This window comes from Myripristis murdjan, chromosome 17 (genome assembly GCF_902150065.1).
Source record: "Myripristis murdjan chromosome 17, fMyrMur1.1, whole genome shotgun sequence".
Lineage (NCBI taxonomy): Eukaryota > Metazoa > Chordata > Actinopteri > Holocentriformes > Holocentridae > Myripristis > Myripristis murdjan.
In genome coordinates this window covers 32,360,116-32,385,939 of record NC_043996.1, presented here as the reverse complement: position 1 = coordinate 32,385,939, position 25,824 = coordinate 32,360,116, and the positions used below count along the sequence as shown (strand labels likewise).

General features: G+C 45.2%; 1 protein-coding gene across 9 annotated transcripts in view; it reads right to left on the bottom strand.

Moving 5' to 3' along the window:
* Positions 1–25,824, bottom strand: part of dlg1b (discs large MAGUK scaffold protein 1b) — a 159,268-nt gene that overhangs the window by 53,849 nt on the left and 79,595 nt on the right. Inside the window, exons 5-7 of one of the 9 annotated variants that reach the window (XM_030074623.1) lie at positions 18,548–18,633; positions 13,264–13,274; positions 8,034–8,047 (exon numbers count right to left, since the gene is read on the bottom strand). The exons of the other annotated variants lie outside the window; for them this stretch is intronic. Of the exons in view, the coding sequence (XP_029930483.1) occupies positions 8,034–8,047; positions 13,264–13,274; positions 18,548–18,633 (111 nt within the window). The remainder of the gene's footprint in view (positions 1–8,033; positions 8,048–13,263; positions 13,275–18,547; positions 18,634–25,824) is intronic. 9 annotated transcript variants of the gene reach the window in all.

The following is a 25,824-nucleotide window of genomic DNA, read 5'->3' as shown; positions in this document are numbered from 1 at the left end:
ACCTGCAGTCCGTGAAGGTGCTGCAGCTCCATGACCGCACATTCGATAATAGTTTGAATGTTTTTTTATTTACTTTTATGTATGTATGTATGTATTTACTAATTTTGGTTGTTTGTGAATGCTCAGTTTTGTTCAAATACATAAAATGAAACAAAATGACCTCACATGACCTCTGTTTCCTTAAACAGTGACATCATCATCCTGCACCAGTGGCTGTAAATTAAAATTTCAACCAATAAAACCTTCACAAATCTTTAAACATCCTTTCTCATTCACCTTGTCCTTTCAAAATAAAACTGTTTATCTCCCAAACTGAGTTCCTGTTGGTTTGCACTTGAATGATGCTTCCCTGCAACGTGTTCTGCCCAAACTTCCTGTTTCAACAGGAAATACATCAAATCAACAAAGTAAGAGTCCATTTCATGAGGTCTTCAACATCCTGTACATTCCTGGTCTGCCGGTACATACACACATACGCCAGAAAATATTAGCTAACTGACTTTAGTATCTACAAAATAGCAGATTAGGTGGATGAAAAACTGTTTTATCAAGTTTCAGTTAAAAAGTAAAAGTAAACAACCTGGGGAGCCCCGACGGAGGCGCCTGCAGGCTGCTTCTCAGCCAGGATGGAAACACCAGTGAAGTTTTAATGTCATCATAACACACAGTGAGTCTCTGAGTGAAAAAATGTTACTTTTGCAAATAAAACAAAATTAAATAAATTTTTCCTCCGTAATGTACAAAACAAACTGAATTGAAACTGTAACCAAAAAAATAGCAATACAAACCGAACCGTGGCTTCATTGAGCCGCTAATCATTTGGTAAGAAGCGTCACTTCTCACACACAGAGGAAACAAACCCTCCACCAGCACGCTCAAACACACTGCACACTGTCTCTTCAGAGTCTAAACTATCCCTGAAAACACTGGCTTACAGAAAACTAAAACATTAAATAATGAGGTGGGTGTGAGTGTGAGGCTGGCCTCCAACATGGTGACCTCGATTATGCAAGAGCAGGACCCGGTGAGGCCGGCCGCCGGCAGGAAGCGCAGCGCGGCTCGGACAGGCTTAATTGTTGTGCTGCAGCAGCAGAACCAAGAGCCCATGGAAAACCAACAGCTGCTAAAATTAGCCCCCGGATCGACTCCATTGATCCAGCAGCCCTACTTTCGGAGCTCCGCTCAGAAAGCCTCTGACAATGGGGCTTAATTGCTGCCAAAGAATACAAAACTGGCTGGACAATGCTGCGCCGCAACAGAGTGCAGATTAGAATTTCAATTTAAGAGGATCCGCGAGGGGGAGCGAAGATCTCCGTGGCGATGAGCTGAAAAAACAGAGGCGGGACAGCGAGCGGCCCCACAGTGAGACAGGAAGTCATGGGCCGAGGGTCGATGCTGTGAGATGCAGCGAGACCGAGCGAGTCCAACAGAGAGCATCGACACGGCAGCCGTCACATGTGGAGAGCCTGTATGGATCCTCCACTCACCACCACACAGACGCAACCTCATTCTGTGACAGCAGCCATCAGAAAACACACCAGCTCCCTCTGTAAGCCACATTAAAACATCACTTCTGCACTGTAAGCGCTCCCCTGGCTCTCTGACCGCCACTTACAGAGGACAGAATCCTTCCCCACATCTCCAACATCACAGGGAGGTGATGAAAGGTCAGAGGTCACCACAGGGAGATGCTTGGTAAAGAGTTTAGAAAAGAAAAATAAAGTGGCAGAGATGATCTGTTGTAGCATCATGTTTCCCCTCACGGAACACACACCTCCAGACAAACACACACACACACACCCACACACACACACACCCACCCACCCACCCACACACATCCAGCTGAGAGATTTCCTGAGGGGACTACCTTGTTGAAGGCGAAGGGGACCCAGGGTATTCTGGGTCTGTTGGCGGCGAGGGTGCCGCTGACTTTGGCGGTGCTCTTGGTGGGGCTTTTCTTGACGCTGTCGCGCAGGTTGATGAAGCGGCTGCGGGCTCGGCAGGACGCCGGCAGGGTGCAGGCGGTGAAGGTCGCCAGAGTCGCCTGGACCTGTGGAGCGGCCGGCTGCGCCTGGGACGCCGTTTGTTGCTGCTGCTGCTGCTGCTGCTGCTGCTGCTGGTGGAGCTCGATGGCGTGCTGCCTCTGAAGCGGGTGCAGGTGGGCGAGGGACTCCTGCAGGTTGATGTTGACCCGCGGGTGGCTGCTGGCCGGCTTTCCCGGGCCCTTCTCGGCACCGTTCATGGCCTTTGAGCCGTATTCCTGTCTTGGGTAATGTGTGGTCATCTCCCTTCCAGCGGAGCGACGAGTGACTCCAAATGATGGAAAGATGAAAGACGCAGGGGAATATTTCCTCGGCTCGGACGGGAGCGGAGCTGGATCGTTCGGTCGGTCTCTGCGGTGCGGCGACAGATCCGGGAGGCAAACCCAATCCTGTTACTCAGGCTTCAACACCCTCCACGAATGCACAATACACTCCCTCTCTCTCTCTCTCTCTCTTTGACACACTCTTTCTTGCTTGCCCGCACGTTCACCACTCACCACCCCCCTCCTCCCACTACAGTAGCGCTCCCTCTCTCTTTGCTACTCTGCCTTTCTCTGTGACACCCTCCCTCTCATCTTCTCTCATTCTCCTGCCAATTAACAGGCTCCAGTGAGCAAGGCACATGTCAGCGCGAGGGGGGGGCGGGGGCGGGGGGGCCTCCGCTCACAGCATGAATAATCAATGCTGCCCCCGGATTCAGACGTACAGCCGAGCATGTCAGCGTCAGCGGCGCGGGAACGTGACGAGGACTCCCCGTCTGCGGCGGCGTGCCTTTAATTTAGATATCCTCTGCGCTCCTGCGGCGGCTTAGAGCCTCAGCTGAAGAGCTGCAACGCTCCGGCAAAATCCGCCGAGTCTCCCGGCGCTCGGTTCAGGACCGGGTGATGATCCGGTAATGTGCGGGCTGTTTCTGATGGCTCTGCTCTTTTTTTTCCTGCGCTGCTTATATCATAATCGTATGTAAATGGGGACACGCTGAGTGTGAGATGTGTCTTCTTACAAAGGTCAGATGTACCATATGATTGCTGGCACCATTTAAAACTAAATGAAGCACCTTCTTCTTTCCTCTCTTTCTTTCATTTTAAGGCAGCACGTAACTTGTATCCCTGGTTGACTTTTCCAGGCTGGATCTATTTTAGGAGATATTAAATATTAAATAATATGTTTCAGGTAATGAGTTTGGGCCAAGTGTTTTTTTTTTAATGATGCCAGTCTTCTTACAGATCTCAAAACAGAGGCTACTAGACTTTTTGGATCCACGTTCATTCAGATTATCTCTTCATTTCCTCTGATAATGGAGCTCAGTCCTTTTCTTTTAAAAATAAACGTCTATTTAAACAGCTGAAGACTCGTCTAGCAGGATCAGACAGAAAACAAGAATGCACAAATACGACTACGACCCATTAAAGATCCTGTTAGGATCTGAGCAAATTAACGTCATATGTTTAAGAAACTTAATAAAAAGTCCCCCCAAAAAAAACAAACAAAAAAGAAAAAAAAATACAAAAAAAAAAAAAAAAAAAAAAAGAAAAGAAATTACGGGAGAACTACTACTATTATTTACAGTGGAGCTATCTATAATATTAGAATATTATAAAAAACTATTACTACTAATTATAGAAGAGCTATTTATAGTATCACAAAAATATATTTCGAAATAAATTGCAAATACCCCCCCCCCCAAAAAATTAAAATAAAAAAATTTATTAATTAATAAAAATAGTTAAAATGAACAGGCTTTTCTGGCAACAACAGCATGTGACCCTCACAGGAAACCACTAACAGAGTCGACCAGCTGAAGAGGTTCTCCTGTGGGTTCTCGATGAGGAACCGTGATTGTAACAGCTGCTCACATCCAGCAGCTGAAACAACGGTGAAGCCCCGGTGTTCCCAAACTGCACCGACTGCACATAAATTCCCACAAATCTGCGGTGGAGCAGGAAGCTGTCCTGCTCGGCTCTAATGCGGCGGCAGATGGTCGGCTATCTATGGATTTGCAGTTGCCAGCCTTTACGTTGGGCTAAATTATGAATGGCCAAATGATTTATACAATACAAAATATGGCCCATAATAACCCACATACCAGGGGGTTGACATGACAACCAGTGCCCTGCAGTTGGACCGAGGTCTGATTTCATAAGTGGATTTAAGCTGCGGCAGGCGAGTGAGGCGAGCGGCGGCGGCGGCGGGGCCCGTGGTTTGGTGGGAGGAGCTTTTCCAGATCCCGCTGCTGTAAACACGCCGATACACCGCACTTCATCAGGACGCGTCCATATATCTGCCAATACTCACAACCATAACACCTCCTCTCTCGCTGCTCCAGTTTAAAAACGACCAATAAAGCGGCAGCGTCCACCGACCAATACCCATTGTCCCTAAACGCCTCCACTCCGTCCACACGCGTCACGCAACCGAGAGGCTTTCAAAACGTATCGATGTGAATCCACGTATTGCTGCGACCATCAATACGCCAGCGCCCCACGTCGATGTCATACGCCTGCATCGTGTCAGATATATTTAACTGCCATGTGTACAATAAATTGGGGCTATTGTTAACAAAAGTGATCGGCCCGTGAGGCTCGATGCACATCGTTCCCAAACAGCAGCGATCTGTCTTCATGACTCTGCGACACACAGACAGGAGCCGCTGATACAAAGCAAGGGGAAAGTGCAAATCAATACAACAGATAGTGAAGTACAAGGGGCACCGTCAAACTCTCTCAGGTTCTAGAGCAGAGGTTCTCACACCGTTTTCAATAATGTTTAATAATAATATAATATAACCATTTGAAGCCTGGGCAAATTAACTCCATGTCTTACAAAAGTTACAAGAAAATTACAAAAAAACGTGAAACAACAACCTGACACTGAGCAGATTCTCTTGTTTGTGTTTCTGCTTCTTCTTCTCTTCCTCCTCCTTGTTTCCAGCTGTATCGCTGCTACGCTTCAACCACTGATCCACTTTCTGGATTTGTTTGGTCTCGTCTTCCCAGTCTCAAAGACCACAGAAGCAGATTTAAACCACAAACACACACATCTGACACCTTCAGGAGACCCAGAGGGAGAACTGAGGATAAAATGTGATTTATCAAACGTACAGTTACAGTTTTCATTGAAGTTATTAAAGCCTAAGCTCATTAATTTAGGATTTACTATTTTAAATTGATATTTTGGAAAAAAAAAATCTCGCATACTCCCTACAGTACTCTAATGTACCCTCCATCACCCTGACACACTGAAGAAGAGACATTTTTGTTGGAATCAAACTGTTAGATGCCAACTGAAAACACTAACACAGATTGATTGAGGTGAGATCATAATAAAATAATTTTAAAATCACGTCTTTTTTGTACCGTGACTTAATAGTTTCTGGCGAAATTAAACCTTGACTTCTTTCAGAAACATGGGGGGGAAAGTTGATTTGCAAATTAGCAATAGTAAGAAAAAAAATTAATGAAAACTGTGTGTATAATTCTTAAAATTACATATTTAAAAGGTTATATTAGTGATGCTGGATTGACATCTGACTTCTTTGTGCTTTTGCAGGCATTCAAACACAATCAAGCACCCTGAGGCTGCATTAGGATGCCATTCACAAGCTTTTAAACTAGTGCTTGTTTTGCCGAGGAGCCGCTGGAGGCCTCTCAAGGACCCCTGGGGGCCCCCGGACCCCGACTTTACCATCACCAGGAGCGTTCAGCGTCTGTATCTTCACCAGGAAACATCCTCCTGAGGACATTTTGTCTCTCTGAGGCGTCAGCACACATCCAGCGGCTCCATCTAAACTATGACTCCGTATAATGAGAGGTATAATGCTAAATTACACTGAGGATCTGCTGAGGATTAGGATTAGTGCCTTGGCTCTGCCTCTGTGCGCCTGCAGCTCCCCCTACAGGCCGCACACGGAAACACACGCACAATCAGAACCAGAATCATACTTCAATACTTTATTGATCCCCGAGGGGAAATCGAGTCAGTTGCAGTTGCTCAATTCTCAAGAGAAGACTTAAATGAGAGGGTTTTTATTTAATATTGCATTTTTCATAAATTTTGTATTTTTATTTTGTTTTGACTTTCTGTTTTCAAATTCAGGTTTGTTTTAGTTCATTTTTAAAGCAGCATTGTTGGTTTAGTTTAGTTTTATTTTTTTGAAAATGCTTAATCTTTTTTGTAATATGGGTATTTGTCAGGGGTGAGATTCAAAAAGGTGAGAGAAAGTTTTGTGCAATAAAAACCCAAATTTGCAGATTAAAAAAAATGCTCATTGAGGACAGATGAACAAACCTAATAAACTGACAGAGATGAAAACTAAATTTCCTATGTAATTTTAGTTTATTCCAGCTTTGTACACACACGATACAGTTTCAGTTATTGTTTTTTTTTGTAAAGCCTTTTTTTTTTTTTTTTTTTTAAATTACATTTAACGAAACACCTCGTTTTTGTTATTTCTCATTAATGATAATAAACTTGCATCTCCATCTTCAACCTGCAACAGACTGACTCAGATGCTCTAAATTCTCCTGATCTGCCCAAATTAGTCTCAGGTGTCAGGTGAGGTCACCCCTCTGCCCAACAGAAGCAGCCAATCACGACCCGAGAGCCAAACGCAGAGCGTCTGTTGAGCCGTCCAGAGAAACCTGGACTCTCCAACGTGTTTTTGTTGTCTTGTTCCTGCGGGACGAAGCCTCCCTCGCAGGCCGACCGGGGGGCCGAGGCCAGGGACTGATGTCACCTTAAAGGATTTCTGGGTATTGATGTTCAGATTTGTCAAGCTGTTACCTTTCGCTGCCAACGCAAAGTAAGCTGTAAGGTAAGTTCAGCTTCCTGGCCGCACTATTCCCTCCAAACACACAGAGTTCTGGCTTCACGCGTCTGGAAGCCGGTCAAAGATCCAGAAATTCCTTCAACTTTCCCTTGCAGATCTTTACATCTCTCTCTCTCTCTCTCTCTCTCTCTCTCTCTCTCTGGGCTGCTCGCCGGATCATTAGCTCCGGCTGCAGGTAGCGGAGGTGCGCTGTCGCCTCGAGCCTCGCCTGATCGGACACCCAACATATTACAGTCATGAATCTTCCTGCAGAGGCACTTCACGCCCTGCAACACTTTGTGCACTGGAACCGATCTCATCAAAAAGTCCTTTGGAGAAACGGCCGTGGCTTTACATCCTTCAGTATGTGAAACCACCAACCTGGGCTGTGGTGATGCCACACCTGTCGGAACATCTACCTGAGACTCTAACACAAATGTTTAGACCCTGCTGACCTTCGCTACTCATTTTAGAAAAAAAAGAAAAAAGAAGGGGGGTTAAGACAACAAATCAATATCGATCATGGTGCTGACCTCATAAGGCAAGACCTCAAGGTGGCAACATGAACTGATATTTTTTACACCTGAGACGGGGTTAACAGACTGCATACATCCCTGTGGACACAGGTAGACTTTCTCATATATGCTCAATTTCTTATTTTGTATTTACTGTTGTAATATTTTGTGTTATTAATGCACATATTTAGACTTAGTGCACTTTTTTTTGTTTTGTTTTACAAATTTCACCTTTTTATATGTCCTATTTCTTTTTATACTTCTTATAATTTAATTCTCAAGAATTCGAACAAATGCAACTGACACAATGTCAGTATCTCAGGGATCAATAAAGTGTTTTTGATTGTGATAAACTTTTTCCATATACTGCACACCGCGACTTTGTGTTAAACCTTGTAATCACAGCGTTCGCAGTGGTTTCATTAGTGTGATTTGTGTGTGTGTTCTGGAGACTTGAACACATGATCAGCACATGGTGAGGTTTGAAAAGGCAGCTGACACCCAGTGCTGCCCGTTAAGAGGTTTTCTATCACAACAACTGGCTGTACCGTCTCCAAAGCTCGACCAGCGTCTCTGGCACAAATGTTAGGACCCTGCTGACCTTCTCTATTGATTTCAGGGACTGAAGCCAACAAACCAAACAAAACAAAGAACTAACAGATCAATTTCAACCATCAGGTGAGCTGCTCTCCTGAGGCCAGATGTTAAAGTGATGACACAACATGATATAAGACTTTTTCCATGCTAACCCATCGCTCCCTCGTACTGAATATTCAATACTGAACCTTCCGTAGAGGCTTCACTTTCAGCAAGTTTTGCAGACTTGAGTTTAAAACTGAGTTAACCATCTTTGGAAGAAGCTGCTGAATACAAGCGGAGGCACATGTGGTGATGTGATCAGCATATGAAGAGGCTCCAGAGGTGATGAACAGCCAGTGCAGTCAATCACAAAGTCCGGCATCTGATCATACCTGCCCTCACCTCTGACTGCTGACCTCTAAGGGAGTGAAAACAAAGAAAGAAGCCAAAAGAAATCAATTTTCGAGCATCAGGCGGGCTGCTCTCATGAGCCCTGATCTTAAGACACAACATGATTTATAAGACTTTCCCAATGCTTGAGTTAGGGTCGGGCCACATGGACAGAATCAAATATCCCAATATATTTGACTAAATAGCTCAATATCGATACTGCAACGTTACTGCTGGGATGACTCCTGGCACTTTCACAAAATGAGATTTTAGATGCACAATCAGTGGTGATGTGTATGTGACGACTGAGCAGATAGAAGAAACAGCAAAGAAGTTCAGAAAATTGCATCCTCTTGCCGTAACACAGCCTTTAAAGTCCCCATGAAATGACCTCGAATGAACTCGGCTTCCTGTCAAACAGAACAGTGACATCATCCTGCACCAGTGGCTGTAAATTAAAATTTCAACCAATAAAACCTTCACAAATCTTTAATCATCCTCTCTCATCCACCTCATCCCTTCAAAATAAAACTGTGACTCTCTCCCAAACTGAGACCCTGATGGTTTGCTCTTGTGAATGAGGCTTTCCGCCAAACTTCCTGTTTCAACAGGAAATAAATATAAGAAAGTAAGAGTCCACTTTATGGGGTCTTTAAAAACAAGAAAAACTTGTGTCATATTACCACATCTACTACCACATCCAAAATCCAAAAGGATCTCTGGTCTTATGTCACTGTATCTGTATCCTATCGACATACTGCCCGGCCCTTCCCTGAATTTAAAGCAGAGACGTCCGTTTGTGCAAAAGCTGCTGAAACCTGGCGACGCTCATCAGCCTGTGATGAGATTTCACATGTGATTGACAGCCAGTGCAGCCAATCACACAGTTCAGCAACTACAGTACCTGCTCTGACCTCTACCAGGGTCTCTAAAACAAGAGTTCACACTCTGCTGACCCTCTCTGTTCACTTCAGAAAGAAGGAGAGTGAAGAAAAAAAAACAAAAAACAAAGAAGCTAACAAATCAATTCCAAGCATCAAGCGGGCTGTTCTCAGGAGCCCAGAGCCTAAGACACATGATATTGAAGACTTTTTCCACAGACTGAGGGCAGTGCGGACAAAATCAAATATCCCAATATTTTTGACCAAATACTTCAATATCGACATGGAGACTGAGATCTGAGATTGAGATTTCTAGGATCGACATACTGCCTGGCCCTAGCCTGAGTTTTAAGTGGAGATGCCCATTTATGTAAAACCAGCTAAAAACGTGAGTGTGACGCCGTTAATCAGCCAATGATGAGATTTCAAATGTGACTGACAGTCAGTCAAGAATCTGCCTCTTGACTCCAGCAGACATGAATTTCAGAAAGCAGTCCCCGGACCTCGTGGCGTGTTATCGTTTTGAGGCTAAACCTGCCCAAGTTCATCAAACCGGCAGGCCGACCTGCAGCCTCCCAACCGAAAGGAAAAACAACGCTTAGCGCTTCGGGGAATTCATAAAGTATGTCAAATGAAAACTGAAAAAGGCCGACGGTGGCAGCGGCAGTGCCTTCCTCTGCCTGTTCGTCCTCACAGGACCACAAATAACGGAGATCGCTGTGCGGCTGTGATGAAACACTCCTGCCTCCCTCGGCTTCTGCAGACTGGAGAGATGGGATGTTGCATCTGAGCTTTTTTTTTTTTTTTTTTTTACTGGGCTCTTAATCCAAAACCAGACTCCCATTCAAGGCCTGTGTGTTCATGTGCGTTTGTACACAACACATGTACACATGTGTGTGTGTGCACGCGTGCATGTGTGTGTGTGTATGTGTGTTGGAGGCAGTAAACAGGGAGGCGGTATGGGTAGCGCTGCGTGTCAGGAGCCTGGAGGTTGCTAGGCAACGGCGGGGAAGGCATGTGCTACTGCAGGGGTTCCTCACATCTGCCCAGAACATAACACGCCGCTGTTTATGCAGGTAAATCTCCTCCAGCGGCCATCTTCACCGCCACAACGCCAATTAACACGCCGAGTAACGTGTTCATGGGCCAGCACCGGTGCAGCGACCAACACTGGGAAAGGGGGAGGGAGGGGGGAATGGGGGGGGGTGCTTCTGTAGTGAGGGTCCAAAGATATTTTGGGTAACAGTTGTTATCTAATGCGCTCGCCAACCTACACGGCCACGGAAGGCTCTGGAATATTCACCGTGAGGCGACTTCCTGCTCGATCCCTGCACCCCCTCAGCCCCCTCGGCGTGCACTGGCCCCCCTCGCACCCCTCAGCCCCCCCTCGGCCCCCCTCAGCGCTCACCGGCCCGTGAAGCGACTCTGCCTCAGATTTAGATTTCAGGCTCCGGCGTGTGCACAGCCTGTGGAAATCATAACAACCACCACGACGGCGGCCGGGACGTGACTTCACCAAGGAGTCAATAATCTGCCGCCGGCCGCCGCATCCTTACCAAATCACCTGGAACTTCGCAGCAGCACACACACACAAACACACACACACAGAAACAAACAGGACGGAGCCTTTTTTTGCCGCCGTCGTAAAGCTGCCGAACACCAAAAACCCCTCAGACTCCGAGGATGAGCGTTAGCACGACAACAGGATTATTGATGAAGGTGTTTTGAGACCTGCGGTGCCCCGATCACCTCCTCTCTACCCCTGAATCCTGAGCCACTCTCTGTGTGTGTGTGTGTGTGTGTGTGTGTGTGTGTGTGTGTGTGTGTGTAAACCCACATGACGCAGCAGCAACACTCCTGTTGCAACTTGTTTTTCCACATCGTCTACACTGTCTGCTCCACACCAGAGACAGAAGAATCAATGTTACACACACACACACACACACACACACACTAATCACGCACACATGACCAAATTAGTCATAATCCTGCAGATTTATCCACAAGACCCTAGCACTGTCGTACACACACACACACACACACACACAGTTGTTTTGCCTGTGTCCCTCGGTGCGTTGTAGGAAATGACTCACGCCACACAGTGCAGCGCGGTGCAGCGCCTCCCCCCACCTCCTCACCCCTGCCGGGCTGGAGCGAGGCGGGTGGCGGCGGGGGCGGCGGCGGGGGCGGACCTACCAGTAGGCGCCGGTGGAGCCTCTTGGTTCTCCTCAGGGTGCCCATGATGCGGCGGCCCATCTTTTTGGCGTACCACACAGAGTTGAGCATGCTGCTGCTGCTTGTTGCTGCTCTCGCTCCTGCTGCAGGCGGAGGGGAGGCGGCGGCGGCGGCGGCGGCGGCGGCGGCGTGTGTGTGTGTGTGTGTGTGTGCTGCTGCTGCTGGTTGTAGAGCAGACGATGGGAGGGGGGCTTCACTCCACCTTGTGCCCCACTACCAGCCCCCCCACACATACACACACACACACACCTCCCTCCTCCTCCTCCTCCTCCTCAGACACAAACGGAGAGGCTGCAGAGGAGGCGCAGCTCCACGGAGCGAAGCGACTTCCAGGAAAAGCAGAGAGAAGGAGACGGGAGGTCGCCCGCTTCTTCCTGATTTCTACGGCCGCGAGCGCAGACGGGAGGCGGGAGACGCCGGACTTGACGGCAGACGGAGAAAAGAGACACAGGGAGAGGGAGCGCTGAGCCTCTGGGGGCGGATTAACCTGCGAGGGAGAGAGAGCATCACTTTGGCTGGCGGAGAGAGAGAGAGAGAGAGAGAGAGAGAGAGAGAGAGAGAGCAGCCGGTCGGTCCGCCAGCGCCAGCCTCAGTCTGTCTGGAGCAGACGGCAACACCAGACTGCAGGGGGATGACGAGAGGACGGAGAGACGAGCGAGCGAGCGCGTGGGTGTGTGTGTGTGTGAGAAAGTGTGTGTGTGTGTGTGAGAGAGAGAGAGAGAGAGAGAGAGAGAGTGTGTCTGAGTGGGTGTATTAAAAAAAAAAGAGAGAAAGAGGAGAGCGAAGGCTGTGAGGGAATTCAGCCTTTCTAATCTCTTCTCTCTGGAAACATTCAGCTCCTTCCTCCTCCTCTTCCTCCTCCTCCTCCTCCTCTTCCTCCTCTTCCTCCTCCCTCCTCCCAGCCCCCGTCAGTCCAGGGTGGGCTGGGTCCTGCTGCCCTCTGTCCCACTTCAGCCTTCAGCCTTGGAGTCCCTTTGTAAAAATGAGTCAGCAGGGGAAACTCACCCCGGCAGAACGCTGACTTCACACTCCAGTGATGGACATGGAGGGGAGATCGGGGGGGGGGGGCGGGCGGAGGGGTGGAGAGGCGGAGGGGTGGAGGGACCGAGGGGCGGAGGGGCGGAGGGGTGGAGGGACGGCAGGGAAAAGGTTTTATTTGGCAGGACAAAGCTTTTCCTGCGTGGTTAGGGTTGTGTCCAGGTTTCTCCGGGGCATCGGTCAGTCGTTCCAAAACAGCAACGTCCAGTTTCCTCTCTCCAGTTTATTTCCCGCTCATGAACGTCAGGGCAGCTCAATTTAGGAAGAGGGTGGGGTGGGGTGGGGGGATACTGTGTTGTTTAGTTAAAAACCAAAACAAACAAACAAACAAACAAACAAACAAAAAAAACAAGCGATTCCATGACCTCAAACTTAAAACAAATACTCGATGCCAGTGAAATCTTAATTTGTTGGGATGGGAATCAGTAATTTTCTAATTATTCTGATTCTATTCTACAATATTGTGTAATTCTGGATTACTTTATGGAAAACAGCTGAGTCATCCTTCCAAAGAGAACAATCAAGACAACTATCCGCAGACACACAGTGTGTGTGTGATCTGAAGGCGACGTGTCATCAGAACACTTGACTTTTGACGTTCCTTCACTCTTTCATCCTGGTGATGGCACCGTGGGGTCGAGTCCCGTGGGGTCGAGTCCCGTGGGGTCGAGTCCCGTGGGGTCGAGTCCCGTGACGCCACGCCGCAGACCAGGAGGCAAATGTTTGTCTGAACGGGTCACACCGCCATCTGCTGCATTCTGAGCACCAACGGGTTTTACACCTTGAATAACTAAAAAAAGAAATGCCTAAAATAACAACTACGTGTCGATTCAGGGTCAACATGGAAAGACTAAAAAAAAAAAAAAAAATCAAAAAACAAAAAAACAAACAAACAAAAAAAAAATCAGATTTTGAAACTGATTCCGTTTTTTTCCCATCCCTATAATTTTTTTTGTAATAATTTGCCTCATTATTTCAACACAGTTTTTGAGGTAAGTGACGCTGCAACTGCAAACAACATAAATGACCTCGCTGCATGTCGTGATTTCATGGATACACTGCAAAAACGCAAAATCTTACCAAGATTATTTGTCTTATTTCAAGTCAAAATGTCTTATTCCTAGTCAAAATATCTCATTACACTTAAAATAAGACATGATCACCTCAGAAATAAATTGTTTTTAGACAATTGTCTCTCGTTTCAAGTGAAAATTTGTTTGTTTCATTGGCAAAATTTGCCAGTGGAAAAAGTGAAAATTCACTTGAAATAAGTGAAAATTAGCTAGAAACAAGAAACAAATTTTGCCAATGAAACAAGCAAATTTTCACTTGAAACAAGAGACAATTGTCTAAAAACAAGTGACTTCTGAGGTGATCATGTCTTATTTTAAGTGTAATGTGATATTTTGACTAGAAATAAGACATTTTTGACTTGAAATAAGACAAATAATCTTGGTAAGATTTTGAGTTTTTTTTTTTTTTTTTTTTTTGAGTGTATTGCTGTTTAAGTTTCCCAGGACTTTCCACACACACACACACACACACAAAATCACAAAAGAAACCTGCACTTCCTGGTTTTCTGGTGTGTGTGTGTGTCTGTTGTTTTTTAGACTGGATTCCAGTGTGTTTGTATGTGTGTGTGTGTGTATGTGTGTGTGTGAGAGACAAGTGTGAGAACACGTTCTGCTGTGTTCCTGGAAAGTGACCCATTTGTAAAAAAAAAAAAAAACAATCCCCTGGAGGTCGGATCACGCTCTGACGTTCCCTGTCTCAGAAACGTCCAGTGCTTTTCCACGCAGTATCCATGACCGGTGGGAACGCCGAGAGCCCACCTGCTGTCCCAGGATGCTTTGCTGTGTTTTGCGGTAGAGCGGGCCCGCATTACCCACAAGTCATTTCACGGCCTCTGAGTCCTTTGTTTCAGTGCTAAATATACATCAGCAGCAGCAGCAGCAGCAGCACAGGCGGCACTGCTGTAAATCTAACATGAGGCAGCCTGTTCTGCACTTTACTACCCCCAACACACACACACACACACACACACACACACACACACACACACAGAGCAGAGCCTCACTAAATCTGTCCTTGTCCTTCTCCGCAGGTTTAGCCCTCTCCTCCTCCTCCTCCTCCTCCCTCCTCCTCCCTCCCCTCCTTCAATCTCTCCTCCAAGGACCTCCATTTTCCTGCCGTCAGGATTTTCTTTGCTCCACATCGGCATTCATCTCCTGTGTTGCCATGGCGCTGCTCATGAGAGCGAGCGAGAGAGGCGGAGGAAGAGAGAGAGAGAGAGAGTGTACTGTACGTCCTCGCAGGCTTCAGTGTCTTTGTGGGATGTGAGGATCCATTCATTTGTGTTATCGCGGCGGCGGGGACGGCGGCGGCGGCGGCGGCGGCGTTGGAGATAGCGGCCTGCTGACGTCAAGGAAGGGAAGAGTGCGGCTCGTCGGAGGAGACAATGAAGAGCCGGATGTGGAGAAACTTGGTGTTCAGTGGTGAGGATGTGAAGGCGAACGGGCGACATGACGTTATCCTGCTGAACACACACACACACAGTGACGAACACAAAGCACACACACACACACACACACACACACACACACAACCAGGTTCTCTCATCTTCCTCCAAACCTTCTGCACAGCTCCCAACTACTGACCTCAGATCAGCTGATGGATATCAACACAGTCAAGAAAGTCTGTATGATCCAAGGCTGACAGGAACACACACACACACACACACACACACACACACACACACACACACACACAGAGTCCTAAACATCTGTTGGGACGCCCTGAGTCCACCTCAAAGGACAAACACAGGCCGAGACAGACAGTCACATGTCTTTACGTTACGCCATGACCGTGAACGCACCGTACAGCCGCCCTGCCGCTGAGAGGAAGTACCTCTCCACACCAGGAGGGGGCAGCGGTCTGAGAAGAGTTAACGAATCAAAAACATGTCTGAGAAATGAGCAGCGTCTTCTCTCCGTGCGCCCTGTGCAGCGTTCGCTCGCTTTGCTCATTTCTGTTTTCTCTTGAAGTGGATCAGGGCAACCTCTCTGCCGCCCACGCACACACACACACACACACACACACACACACACACACACACACACACACACAGAGCCTGAGGAACTCCTGCATGTAGCCTATTAGGTGAAGGACAGCAAAACATCCCAGAACTCAGCACAGGTTTAATAATCCAACAGCTGCACTGCACTGCCACACTGTGTTTCCTCTCAGAGTAGCAGATACAGCCTCTACACACACACACACACACACACACACACACACACACACACACACACACACGCAGAGCCCAAACACTTTCAAGACATGATGAGAAAACAAAAGGTGCAGTCATAAAATTAAAAAAAAAAAAAACACGGCAAATTCCCCTCCGAGCCCAAAAACACATCTAAGAGAGTGACAGGTGACAGGTGACAGGTGACAGTGAGGCTCCGCCCCCTTCCAGCCCAACATGCAAATGAACAGGGGAGTAAAATGATGTTAAAGTGTGTTTTTGTCTGTGTGTGCCGACCATGGCTGGTAAAGAAATACATTTTTAAAGAATCAGTAACGTGAACAGGATCTTTGTCTTATATTATTTCTGACATTTCACACATTTCACATCCAGAAAGTCGATTCTTCAGCTCCGACAAGCCGCAGAGTCAGAGTCGACTGATTCACTGAACCCGGGAATCGAGATGACATCAGAGTCGAGTCACTCTGTGTCTCTCTGGGCCGTGATTTCAGCCGTGCTGATTGGCCAGAGGGCGTAAGAGCCGGGAGAACAGAGCCGAGGGCCTTCAGCAGTCAGTTCCCTGTCTGATCACAGCACACACACTTCCTATGGAACCTCATTCATTCAAGAATCAAAGAGCTGATTCCATCAATTCCCACACTTTAGACAAGAGACAGAATCAATTCCAAAAGCATCCACTACTAAATTTAACGACAGGTGAGAGGCGGAAAAATCAAATTCCACCAGAAAAAAACGTGCATTAATACTGAATCACTGACAGATCAGCTGCTCTCAGAACTCCTTATTTCATTTTTCATTATATGAGTGAGACCATCCAGAAACAGGAGACATGGTGGAGACCTCAGCACCATCATCCTCACCTTCCCCTGTTAAACCACCAGCAGGCAGCAAATCCACCACTTCCCTCACTCCTGTGCATGACTGTGTGTGTGCTGGAAAGGGAAGGTGATCCACCTGTGTGGCAGGTAAGGATCACATGACAGACGTCGACATGTGATCTTAAGTTTGTTCATTAGCCCCTCCTGCTTCACCTGGACTTCTGCTGTTGTTGTCGTCAGCACAAATCTGAAGCAGCCGCCTCGTGATGTTCTGCTACGACGCTGAAGACGGCGACTACAAACCACACGCTAAAAAACAGCAGGTGAGAACATTTGTCCTGGTGTCACAGTTTCATAACCCGACTGAAACACAGAGTTTGTGCCGTGGTTCCACCCTGACAGTAGTATGATCTTCTCAACATGCAGTGAGTCTTAATATTAAGAGTCAATGTGTTTGTAGGTATAGTGTGTACATTTTGTTGTGTTATACTTATGTGAATTAGGATAGTATAGGCTAAATGTATGATATGGATGCCTGTGCGCATATATGCATGTATGTATGTGTATATATATGTGTGTGTATGTATATTTATATAGTATAAAATATATCTATCTATCTATATCTATATATATATAGATATAGATGTAGATATAGATATATAGATATAGATAGATATAAAATTGAGTAATATATTTTTATAAGAGTAGTAGTATAAGCATGGAAGTCAACATAATTATTTAATGTAAGCCATTATAAGAGGGGTGAGAGTACATAAGTTTTACTTCTTCTCACTCCTTTTCGGATATGTTTAGATTCTTTTGTTTTGTTCTTGTTTTTTTTTTTGTTTTTTTTCTTTTTTGCTATTTGAATCTGTTATTCATTTTGTGTGTCTTTTTTGGCAGTTTTTTTTTTCTATGATTTAAATTGCAGAATTGTGTGTTTTATGGACATATTGGAAATAAACATGACTAAACTAAAACTAAAACTAAAACTAAACTCAAACAGTCTCTTTCTACAGCGGCACCATGAGCAGAACACAGAGTCCAGTCTAACAGATGGGGAGCTGCTGGTCATTCATCATGTTACACAGGTGAAAGCTGCAATGAGGTCATCAGCTGACCCGTTTCCACCTCTGCTGATTGGAGCAAAGCCGATAATGACCCGGGACTGAAATGAAACGCAGATTAACGTGTGAACACTGAGATCAAGTCCTGGATGGTGGTGGGATTTTTAGAAATTAGCCTGAAGAAGGCCGAAGAGTGCCGAAACATGGTGGATTAAAGCTGCGATAAGCGATGTCTGACCACTAGAGGGCGTTAAGAGCTCAAACCCGCTAAAAATCACTCAATAAAACCCAAATTCAGGGTGAAAAAATGTGTTTTCTGGATGGAACTGAGGGCTAAATGTGACTCTCACAAGCCTCCTGTTGGGATTAACTTGGATTATTTTGAAGCTGAAAATGTGGTGACACTTTCAGACTTTCAGCTACAAGGAGGCGCCGCTTTGAATGAAGCTTTTCTGTGGCCGCAGCGCCGCGGACTGCAGCCACCGATCTGAGATTCGGATCCGTTCATCGGCAGAACGTGACGTTTCAGAGACGCTTTGAATGAAACTGATGAGGTGAAGGGATGAAGAGGATGAAGAGGAGGAGCTTATTCAGGCCCATACAGAAATACAGAAAGCTCAAAGCAGGAAATAACAACAAACTGGCTATAAACTGTCTCTCACATCGCCTGTAATTTTGTTTAATGTAGCTTTGATCAAGTCCCAGCTGTTCACCGTTCAAGCACCAAGGTGACAGGTGAGGCATCAGTTAACCTCCTCTACCTTTAGGATCAGTTGCCATGACAACGGCACAGGCAAGGTAAGCACGGTGCCGGGCGGAGGGGCGGGGTCGATGGGGGTTTACCTGGGTCGGGGGGTAGGGGTTGGAGGAGCAGGAGGGGAGGGAGGAAGTGTCGTCAGCAGGGGGGTACAGGGTGGAGGGCGAGGGGGGAGGGAGCTCCAGGTGATGCTGTCCTAACGCTGACGGACCGTCAAAGATGCACTCCAGAGACGCTACCTACAGGGGGGGGGGGGCTCAGAGAGGTCAGAACACTGCAGAGGAAAAGCAGGAGAGAAGCTGTTAATTCATACAGAGAGAGAGAGAGAGAGAGAGAGAGAGAGAGAGAGAGAGAGAGAGAGAGAGAGAGAGAGAGAAAGACAGAGGAGTTAAGGAGGGGCTGAACAGGAAGTGAGGTCATGGCGCCCACACCAGGATGGGAAACAAAAACACACAGACAGACCAGCGCTAACTGGCTACCAGGGTCCTGGAGAGCTACTGCTGAGCCGCTATTGGTCGGCTGGTCCTCGGAGCCCCGCCCCCCCCCCCGTGACTGAGGCCTGTCTGAAAAACCTGAACCTGCGTTTCCACTGCAATTCTTCCAAAGAGATCATACGTCGGCTGTTGTGCGTGCAGCAGCGCCTCCCTAATCAATCGGTCTGATCAGAAATCATGTGTATGTGTGTGATGATCAGAAATCATGTGTATGTGTGTGAATTTGCTGAGAGAAGAGGGAGCAGCAGGATCCACGGGGGCTGGTGATGATCCCCTGCTGAAACTGAAACCTGAATATTAAAGTGAAGCGATCGGTGAGTCAGCGGCACGGCGCCGATCTGATCCGTTACAGAGTCACGGCGAGGTCAGCGCCGAGCTCTGAGTCACTTCCACACCAATATAACTCCACTTTTATAGGTGGGAAAAAGATGAAACTTCAACAGGCTGTGGTTTGTGACACACTCCTCTCAGCTGAGCCAGGTGTCACAGTTTAAATGTGATCCTGCGTCGTGACCAGTCAGCAGGACGGGACCAGATCAACACGTCACACATGACAGGAAGTCCGTGTCCACGCAGTGACCGGCTGCTGGTCTCAACATATTTAACCCTCTCAAATCCAAGGAGACCGTGCATGAGCTTTTATTTTTAATTTGTCTGTTTTTTTTTTTTTTTTTTTGGTTAATGTTAGAATTTTTTTCTCATTCTCATTATTTTTTAAAATTAATTTTCTCATTATTTTATTGTGGCGTAATTATGCAGTCATTATTATATCATTTTAAATACAGAATTGTACAATTATACAATGACACCAATTTTTCTTCTTATTCTTTTTTTTTCCTGATATTTTTTGGCTGATTTTCTGGTCATTTTCATGTACTTTCTTTATTTTTTATTTTTTTTATTTTTTTGTTAATTTTCTGTTAGTTCATTTTGGGGGGTTGTTTGTTTGAATTTATCTATCTATTTATTTATTATGGCAATTTGATGGTGATTGTCTTGCTTTTTTTTTCTTTTTTGCGGTCATTTTTGACAGTAATCAAATGAATTCCTTCAGTTTTCAAAGGGTTAAAAACAGGGGATATTAAATTAACAATCACTGGCAAGATGGATCTGATAGAAAAACTAAAACAGTCTAATAAGTTTAGAAAACTGTATTTTTAAAATCAAGGAAAGACAACAGCTCATGCCTTATCAGCACATGAACGTTCGACTTCAGTTAATTTTGCTTACTTCCTGCCTGTATATTATTTTATTCTACTTTTCATGGCTTTTTTATGCCTGTTTTGTCTTTTAATTTCCTGCTGATTAAAGTGCACCGTCCCTGACAAATAAATCAAAATAATGTATTATTATTTAATTATTTATTAAATTTATTAATATTTAATAAATGCGATAACAAGACAGTACTGATTTATTAGTATTTTTAATAGCAGGAAATGGTTAGACTGCCTTTCTATTTACTGTTGTCTACATTTTGAAAACATAAAAACTAAAAAGGAAGTTTACAATCTGCTTTTCAGAGCAGACAAATAAAAGATAAAGGCAAGATTAATCATTTCATGTGATTATATGTTTGGTTTCAGAGTTGAGGACTGAGTTGAGGAAATTGGGTTGGAATGCCTATTCTGACAAAAATTCAAAAACTGACTGACTCTCTAATAATGAAACTAAGAAAAACTCAAACTGGACATGAACTGAACTGAGACCAGCAAACCCACTCAAGACTGAACTGGACTGGAAACTAAAACTAAACTAAATTAAAAACTCAAATCTAATGAAACCAAACTGTAGTAACTGTGGTCCTGACATGAGCGCAGGAGCAGGGAGCCGCTCAGCTCTCCAGGACCCACAAACACACACACACACACACACACACACACACACACACACAGTCTGCAGCACGTCTGGAACAGATGTGTGAACATGAGCTGCAGGTGCTGAAGCCTTGAAGCAGACGACATGTGGAGGGTCTCAACACAACAACAACACACACACACACACACACACACACACACACAACTCGACGTCGAGCTGAAAACCAACAGCACGTTTAGAGCCACAGCAGTGAAACACCAGGCCCTTCCCCAGAGACTTGAGCGTCATACATCAGGTCCAGGTGAGGGCAGGTGAGCTGAACTCAGGTGTCACTGAGATGAAAGGAAACGCTGGGAAACCTTAAAATAATAACAATCTAATAATAATAATCTGAAATTAAACTCTGCTTTGTTTGTAGTGTTGTTCCACATTAACTGTACAGCAGTGTAGCATACACAACAAAGCCTGGAAATGAACACACACACACACACACACACACACACACTATCTGTTTTGACCTTTAATCCAGTCTAGAATCTATTTTCATTTTTCTAATATTTCTGGTCATTTTCTTTTATCTCTTTACTAATTTCTATTGGTAAAAAATAACACATACATAAATAAAAAACACAAGAAAACCATATTTATTGTGATTATTTATTTAAAGGTCAAAAATGGTGGATCACATTTTTTGTATGGAATTTTAAAATGAAATTTGTTTTCGTAGTCTTATTATTATTATTCCTGTTTTATTTTGCTGAGGAGTCCTGGAAGACCCTTGAGGCCCAGCCAACACATAAACCAGCACTACAAACTGTGATATTATAATCACTGACACAGAACTGGAAACAGTTCCGCAGTATTGATTGATTTTTTTTTATTTTTTATTTTTTAACCAGGAAATGTCCTGGAGTCTATTTTGACAAGGAGGCCGGCCCAAAAGGGCATAAAAAATGTTTACAGTCATTTGCCCAAGTAAGAAACTTCCAAACCCAACATGTCAGGGCACAAAGAACAGAATCTAAAAGGCGGATGTGAATATTGTATTATCTGACAAACAGAGATCAGCGTGATGACTCAGCGGCTGCTTTACGTTACAAAACGCCTTCATGTCTCACATGGAGCTGAGTCACCCCCAGAAAAACACTACACATACTTCTAGAACCATATTTAACCAAATGATGGGACTTAATGTCCAAATGTAAAATTTCTGTAATATGTCCATCTTCCATAACTTTTTTTTTTTTTTTTTTTACACTGACTAAAATTTTAAACCCACATCACATTCAAATTCCTCTCAAAGTTTATTATTCTGTTTCATCCTGAGGGGGAAATGAAGATAATATGAATACAACATAAGGAAATATTTCATTAGGTGGATTACTAGTTACACACTTTGAATTCAGGGCTGACAAAATTGTGATATTCCATGATCTTTCCCTAGAATTCATTAAATTTTCCTACATTCCCTGACTGGAAAAACACTTTAAAAATTCCCAGAGCTGCAGGTGAGCCCAGCAGAGAAAAGTCCTCTAGATGTCAGAGACTTTCTCTGTATAATGGAGAAATAAAAGCGTCCTGCAGTTCGGCGTTCCGGCCACACGGTGGCAGACTCACTCCACCACAAAACATCACACTGACGGCCAATCAGTGTTTCCCCGGCTGGTCACATGACTGCTCTGATGTCAATCTGATCTCATGCAATATCAAACCTCTGCTAATCACCAGATTGGATTAATCCACTCCAACACACAAACCATGGCTGTGGACAGTGATTTCACCACACACACACACACACACACACACACACACACACACACACAGATCAGCTGTGACATGTGGAGACGGGCGGCACACAGGGCCGTGCCTGGGCATCCGGGGGCCCGGGGCAAAAAAACTTTTGAGGGGGCCCTCGAGGGGGGCCCTCACCACGTAGATTAATAAACATATGAATGTTCAGCCTTCGATATTTTATTTCACCCTCTCAACAAAACTGCTGCTGGCATTTATCCTGATAAGATAATTTTAAATATATAATCAGAACAATTATAAATACGATTTGCAGATTTTTTATACTAATTTTGATAATTTCCCGGTATAGGAAAAGGTTCAGCAAATATATATAAATATATACATTTAAATTAATAAAAATAAAAAATAAATATAAATTTCTTTTTTCAGTTTTTCAAATAATTTTGCAATTTCTTTTCTTTCGCTATTTGTCAGGTTTCAGTTTCTTGTAACTTTTTACTCATTTCTTGCTAATGTTTCTTCAGGTGCACATCCTGTTTTTCCATGTTTTTGACAGAGATCATGTCTGTTAGCTCAGAGGGTTACATGCTTTCACTCATGGCTCATTTCCAGGCCCCTGATCTGCCTGGTGGCCCCGACGGCTCTGGGCGTCGCAGAGGAACCAGACACACACACACACAAGCTGCTCAGCCTAAACACACACGCACACACACACACACACAGAACACTGAAACCTGAAAACACAGAGCTGGCAGTCACAGCACCAACAGGACAGGACCGGTGGGACGCCAAATTCAGCAGGTTGTGCTTCGCCGAGGCCTCAGCCCGGTTTTTCTTTCTGTGAGCGTTCAGACGGCGAGACGACGCCACGTCAGGCTTCACACCTCCTCATCAGGCGAGCGGCGGCGAGTCGACTCAACCCGACGCCGCCAGACCGACGCTTTCCTCGCACCTTCGATCGGGTCATTAACGCAGCGTTCACGTCCCACCAGAGGTACCGTAAACGTGAGCGACCAGCTGGGGGAAAACGTTCCCGGCAGATTTTTGTGTTTTTTATTTACAGGAGGCAGCAGAAATGGAGGAGAAGAAACTGATGTCAACGGTTTTTATTATGCTGATAAAAACCAAAATCATACAACAAACTCTGCTTTCTGAACGTGAGCAATATCCACTGCGGTTATATTATGATTGATTTCAGTTAATAAAATAATATTAATTAGCATCAGAGGAAAAAAAACCATGAGGCGACGTCTTTCCCTCAAGCATCAGCGGACGCACAGGGTCCGTTTTCGACACGCTGCCTGTTCGGCCTCCACCCACCCACTCTGCCGCTGCCAAAGTCACATCAGTCAAACCCGGGCTTTGTTTCCGTTTTGACCGGACGCGGCGGCGTGACGTCTGCCGTGCGGCCGGCGTCGGCAACGCGCCGCCCGGACGGTCACTCAGCTCAGAAAACACACCACGGGAAAATAAAAACAAACCTCTTTTATCTGGATTCAATGCATTTTAGCACCGCCGGAGGCCTCACATTTGGATGATTTCTTTCAAACTTTCATCTGTTCTGTTAAACTCTCTGAGCGAGAGGAGAAAACACTTGAGCGCCTCTCGTGTTTTCTCTCGGCGGCGCGTTCAACGTCTCTCCCTCCGAAATCCTCCGCAGAGCCGCACACACGTTACGAGCGGCTTTACAGATTTCCCCACGACGGCGGTGACAAGCCAGGCTTAACGAGCCGCCGAGCAGCAACCTGATTGGAGGAATTTGACTTGTGTGTGTGATGACACCATGAGAAGACAAGTGTGTGTGCGTGCATGTGTGTGTGTGCGTGCATGTGTGTGTGTGTGTGAGAGCACGTAACACGGACGTGATTCACAGCAGCTTAGAGTTTTAATGAAGCACATGAAGGCAACATGGACAAGCAGCACCCGCCTCATCCTCCCCGTCTGTGTGTGTGTGTGTGTGTGTGTGTGCTGCAAAAAATCTCCATGTTAACAAGTCATTCAGTGTTTACATCTAGTTTTTCTTCAAACAAGGTGCAAAAAACTGACAGCAGGATGAGATAATCCCACTTGTTTCCGACACTAATCAACGTTTTTCCAGAGTTTTCTGGAGCCAGGTGGCTGATCTGCCTCCTTCTGCCTCGTTTCAACACATTCATGTGTTCACGGAGGAAAATCCTGACAAAACTGCACGGCAAACAAGTGGAGGACTATCTCATCCCACTGGCAGATTTATTTATTTATTTTTTTTTTTACCTTGTTTGAAGGAAAAACAAAACTTTAACTCTGCAGATGAGACTTGCTAACAATACAATTTAATTGATAATTCAATTAAAAGTGAAATTCTGAGCCGGCTAATATTAGCAGTTTTAATTTTCATTACATCCAGGACAGAACATATATATAAACATTTATATAGATTTGTATGAGGACGTGGTTCTTGATGTGTGTCTGTGTGAATGTGTATTTGTTGTTTGAGAGACAGACAGAGGAAAAAAGAGAGAAAAAGAGAGACATAAAGACGTGAACATATAGAGTGAGGATGAGAGACAGACAGGTAAATGAGACCAGACAGACAGACATGCCTTTCTGTGTTCTCCATTTTGGATGTTTTTCTGAATATTGAGGACCTCAGTAGTTCATGTTCTCACACCAAATAATGGTTCTAACTGATATTTGGGATTATTTTGTCCCCGAGCAGACCGGTGTGTGTGGACTGCTCCGGCCTCAGGGTCCACGTTCGCCTGGAAGTCATTAAATCAGAGTTCAGCTTTCATACACTGTCAGTGCTCTGAAAGCTCAGAGAAAACCCCTTTCATTTTTTTACAATTTAAAATCGCTACTTTGGCAAATGAAGATATCTTTAAAGTTAAATTTCATGGACACTTTTCAAAATATTTCACATATATTTATTTGTTTATTTGCTTTTTATTTTTAATATCATTTACTTATTGTTTGTACTGTGAAAAGGTCTTTTAACGTCTTTTTTTTTCTTAAATGTATCTAGCTCTGTTTTTATTTATTTATTTAGCTATTTTTTTTTTTACAAATGTTTTTTCAGCCATGTGACTGAGCTGGCTCTGTACTGGATATCTGCATGTTTGTTTTGTGCTGAAGTGAACCCACTGCTACACATCACGTCATGTTCTGCATGGAAAAGCTTCTGCAAGGCAACTAGAAGTACTTGTTGTTGTTTTGTTTTGTTTTGTTTTCAAAATTTCTGAAAATGTATTTTTCGGGGTGAAGTGGACCCATCTGCTAGTTTACACTCTAGCGACGCATCACATCTGCATCACATCTGCACGTCCTGCAAAGCAACTAGGAACTCCAGCTGTCGGATAAACATTGAATTTAAACAAGTGAAGTCGACTC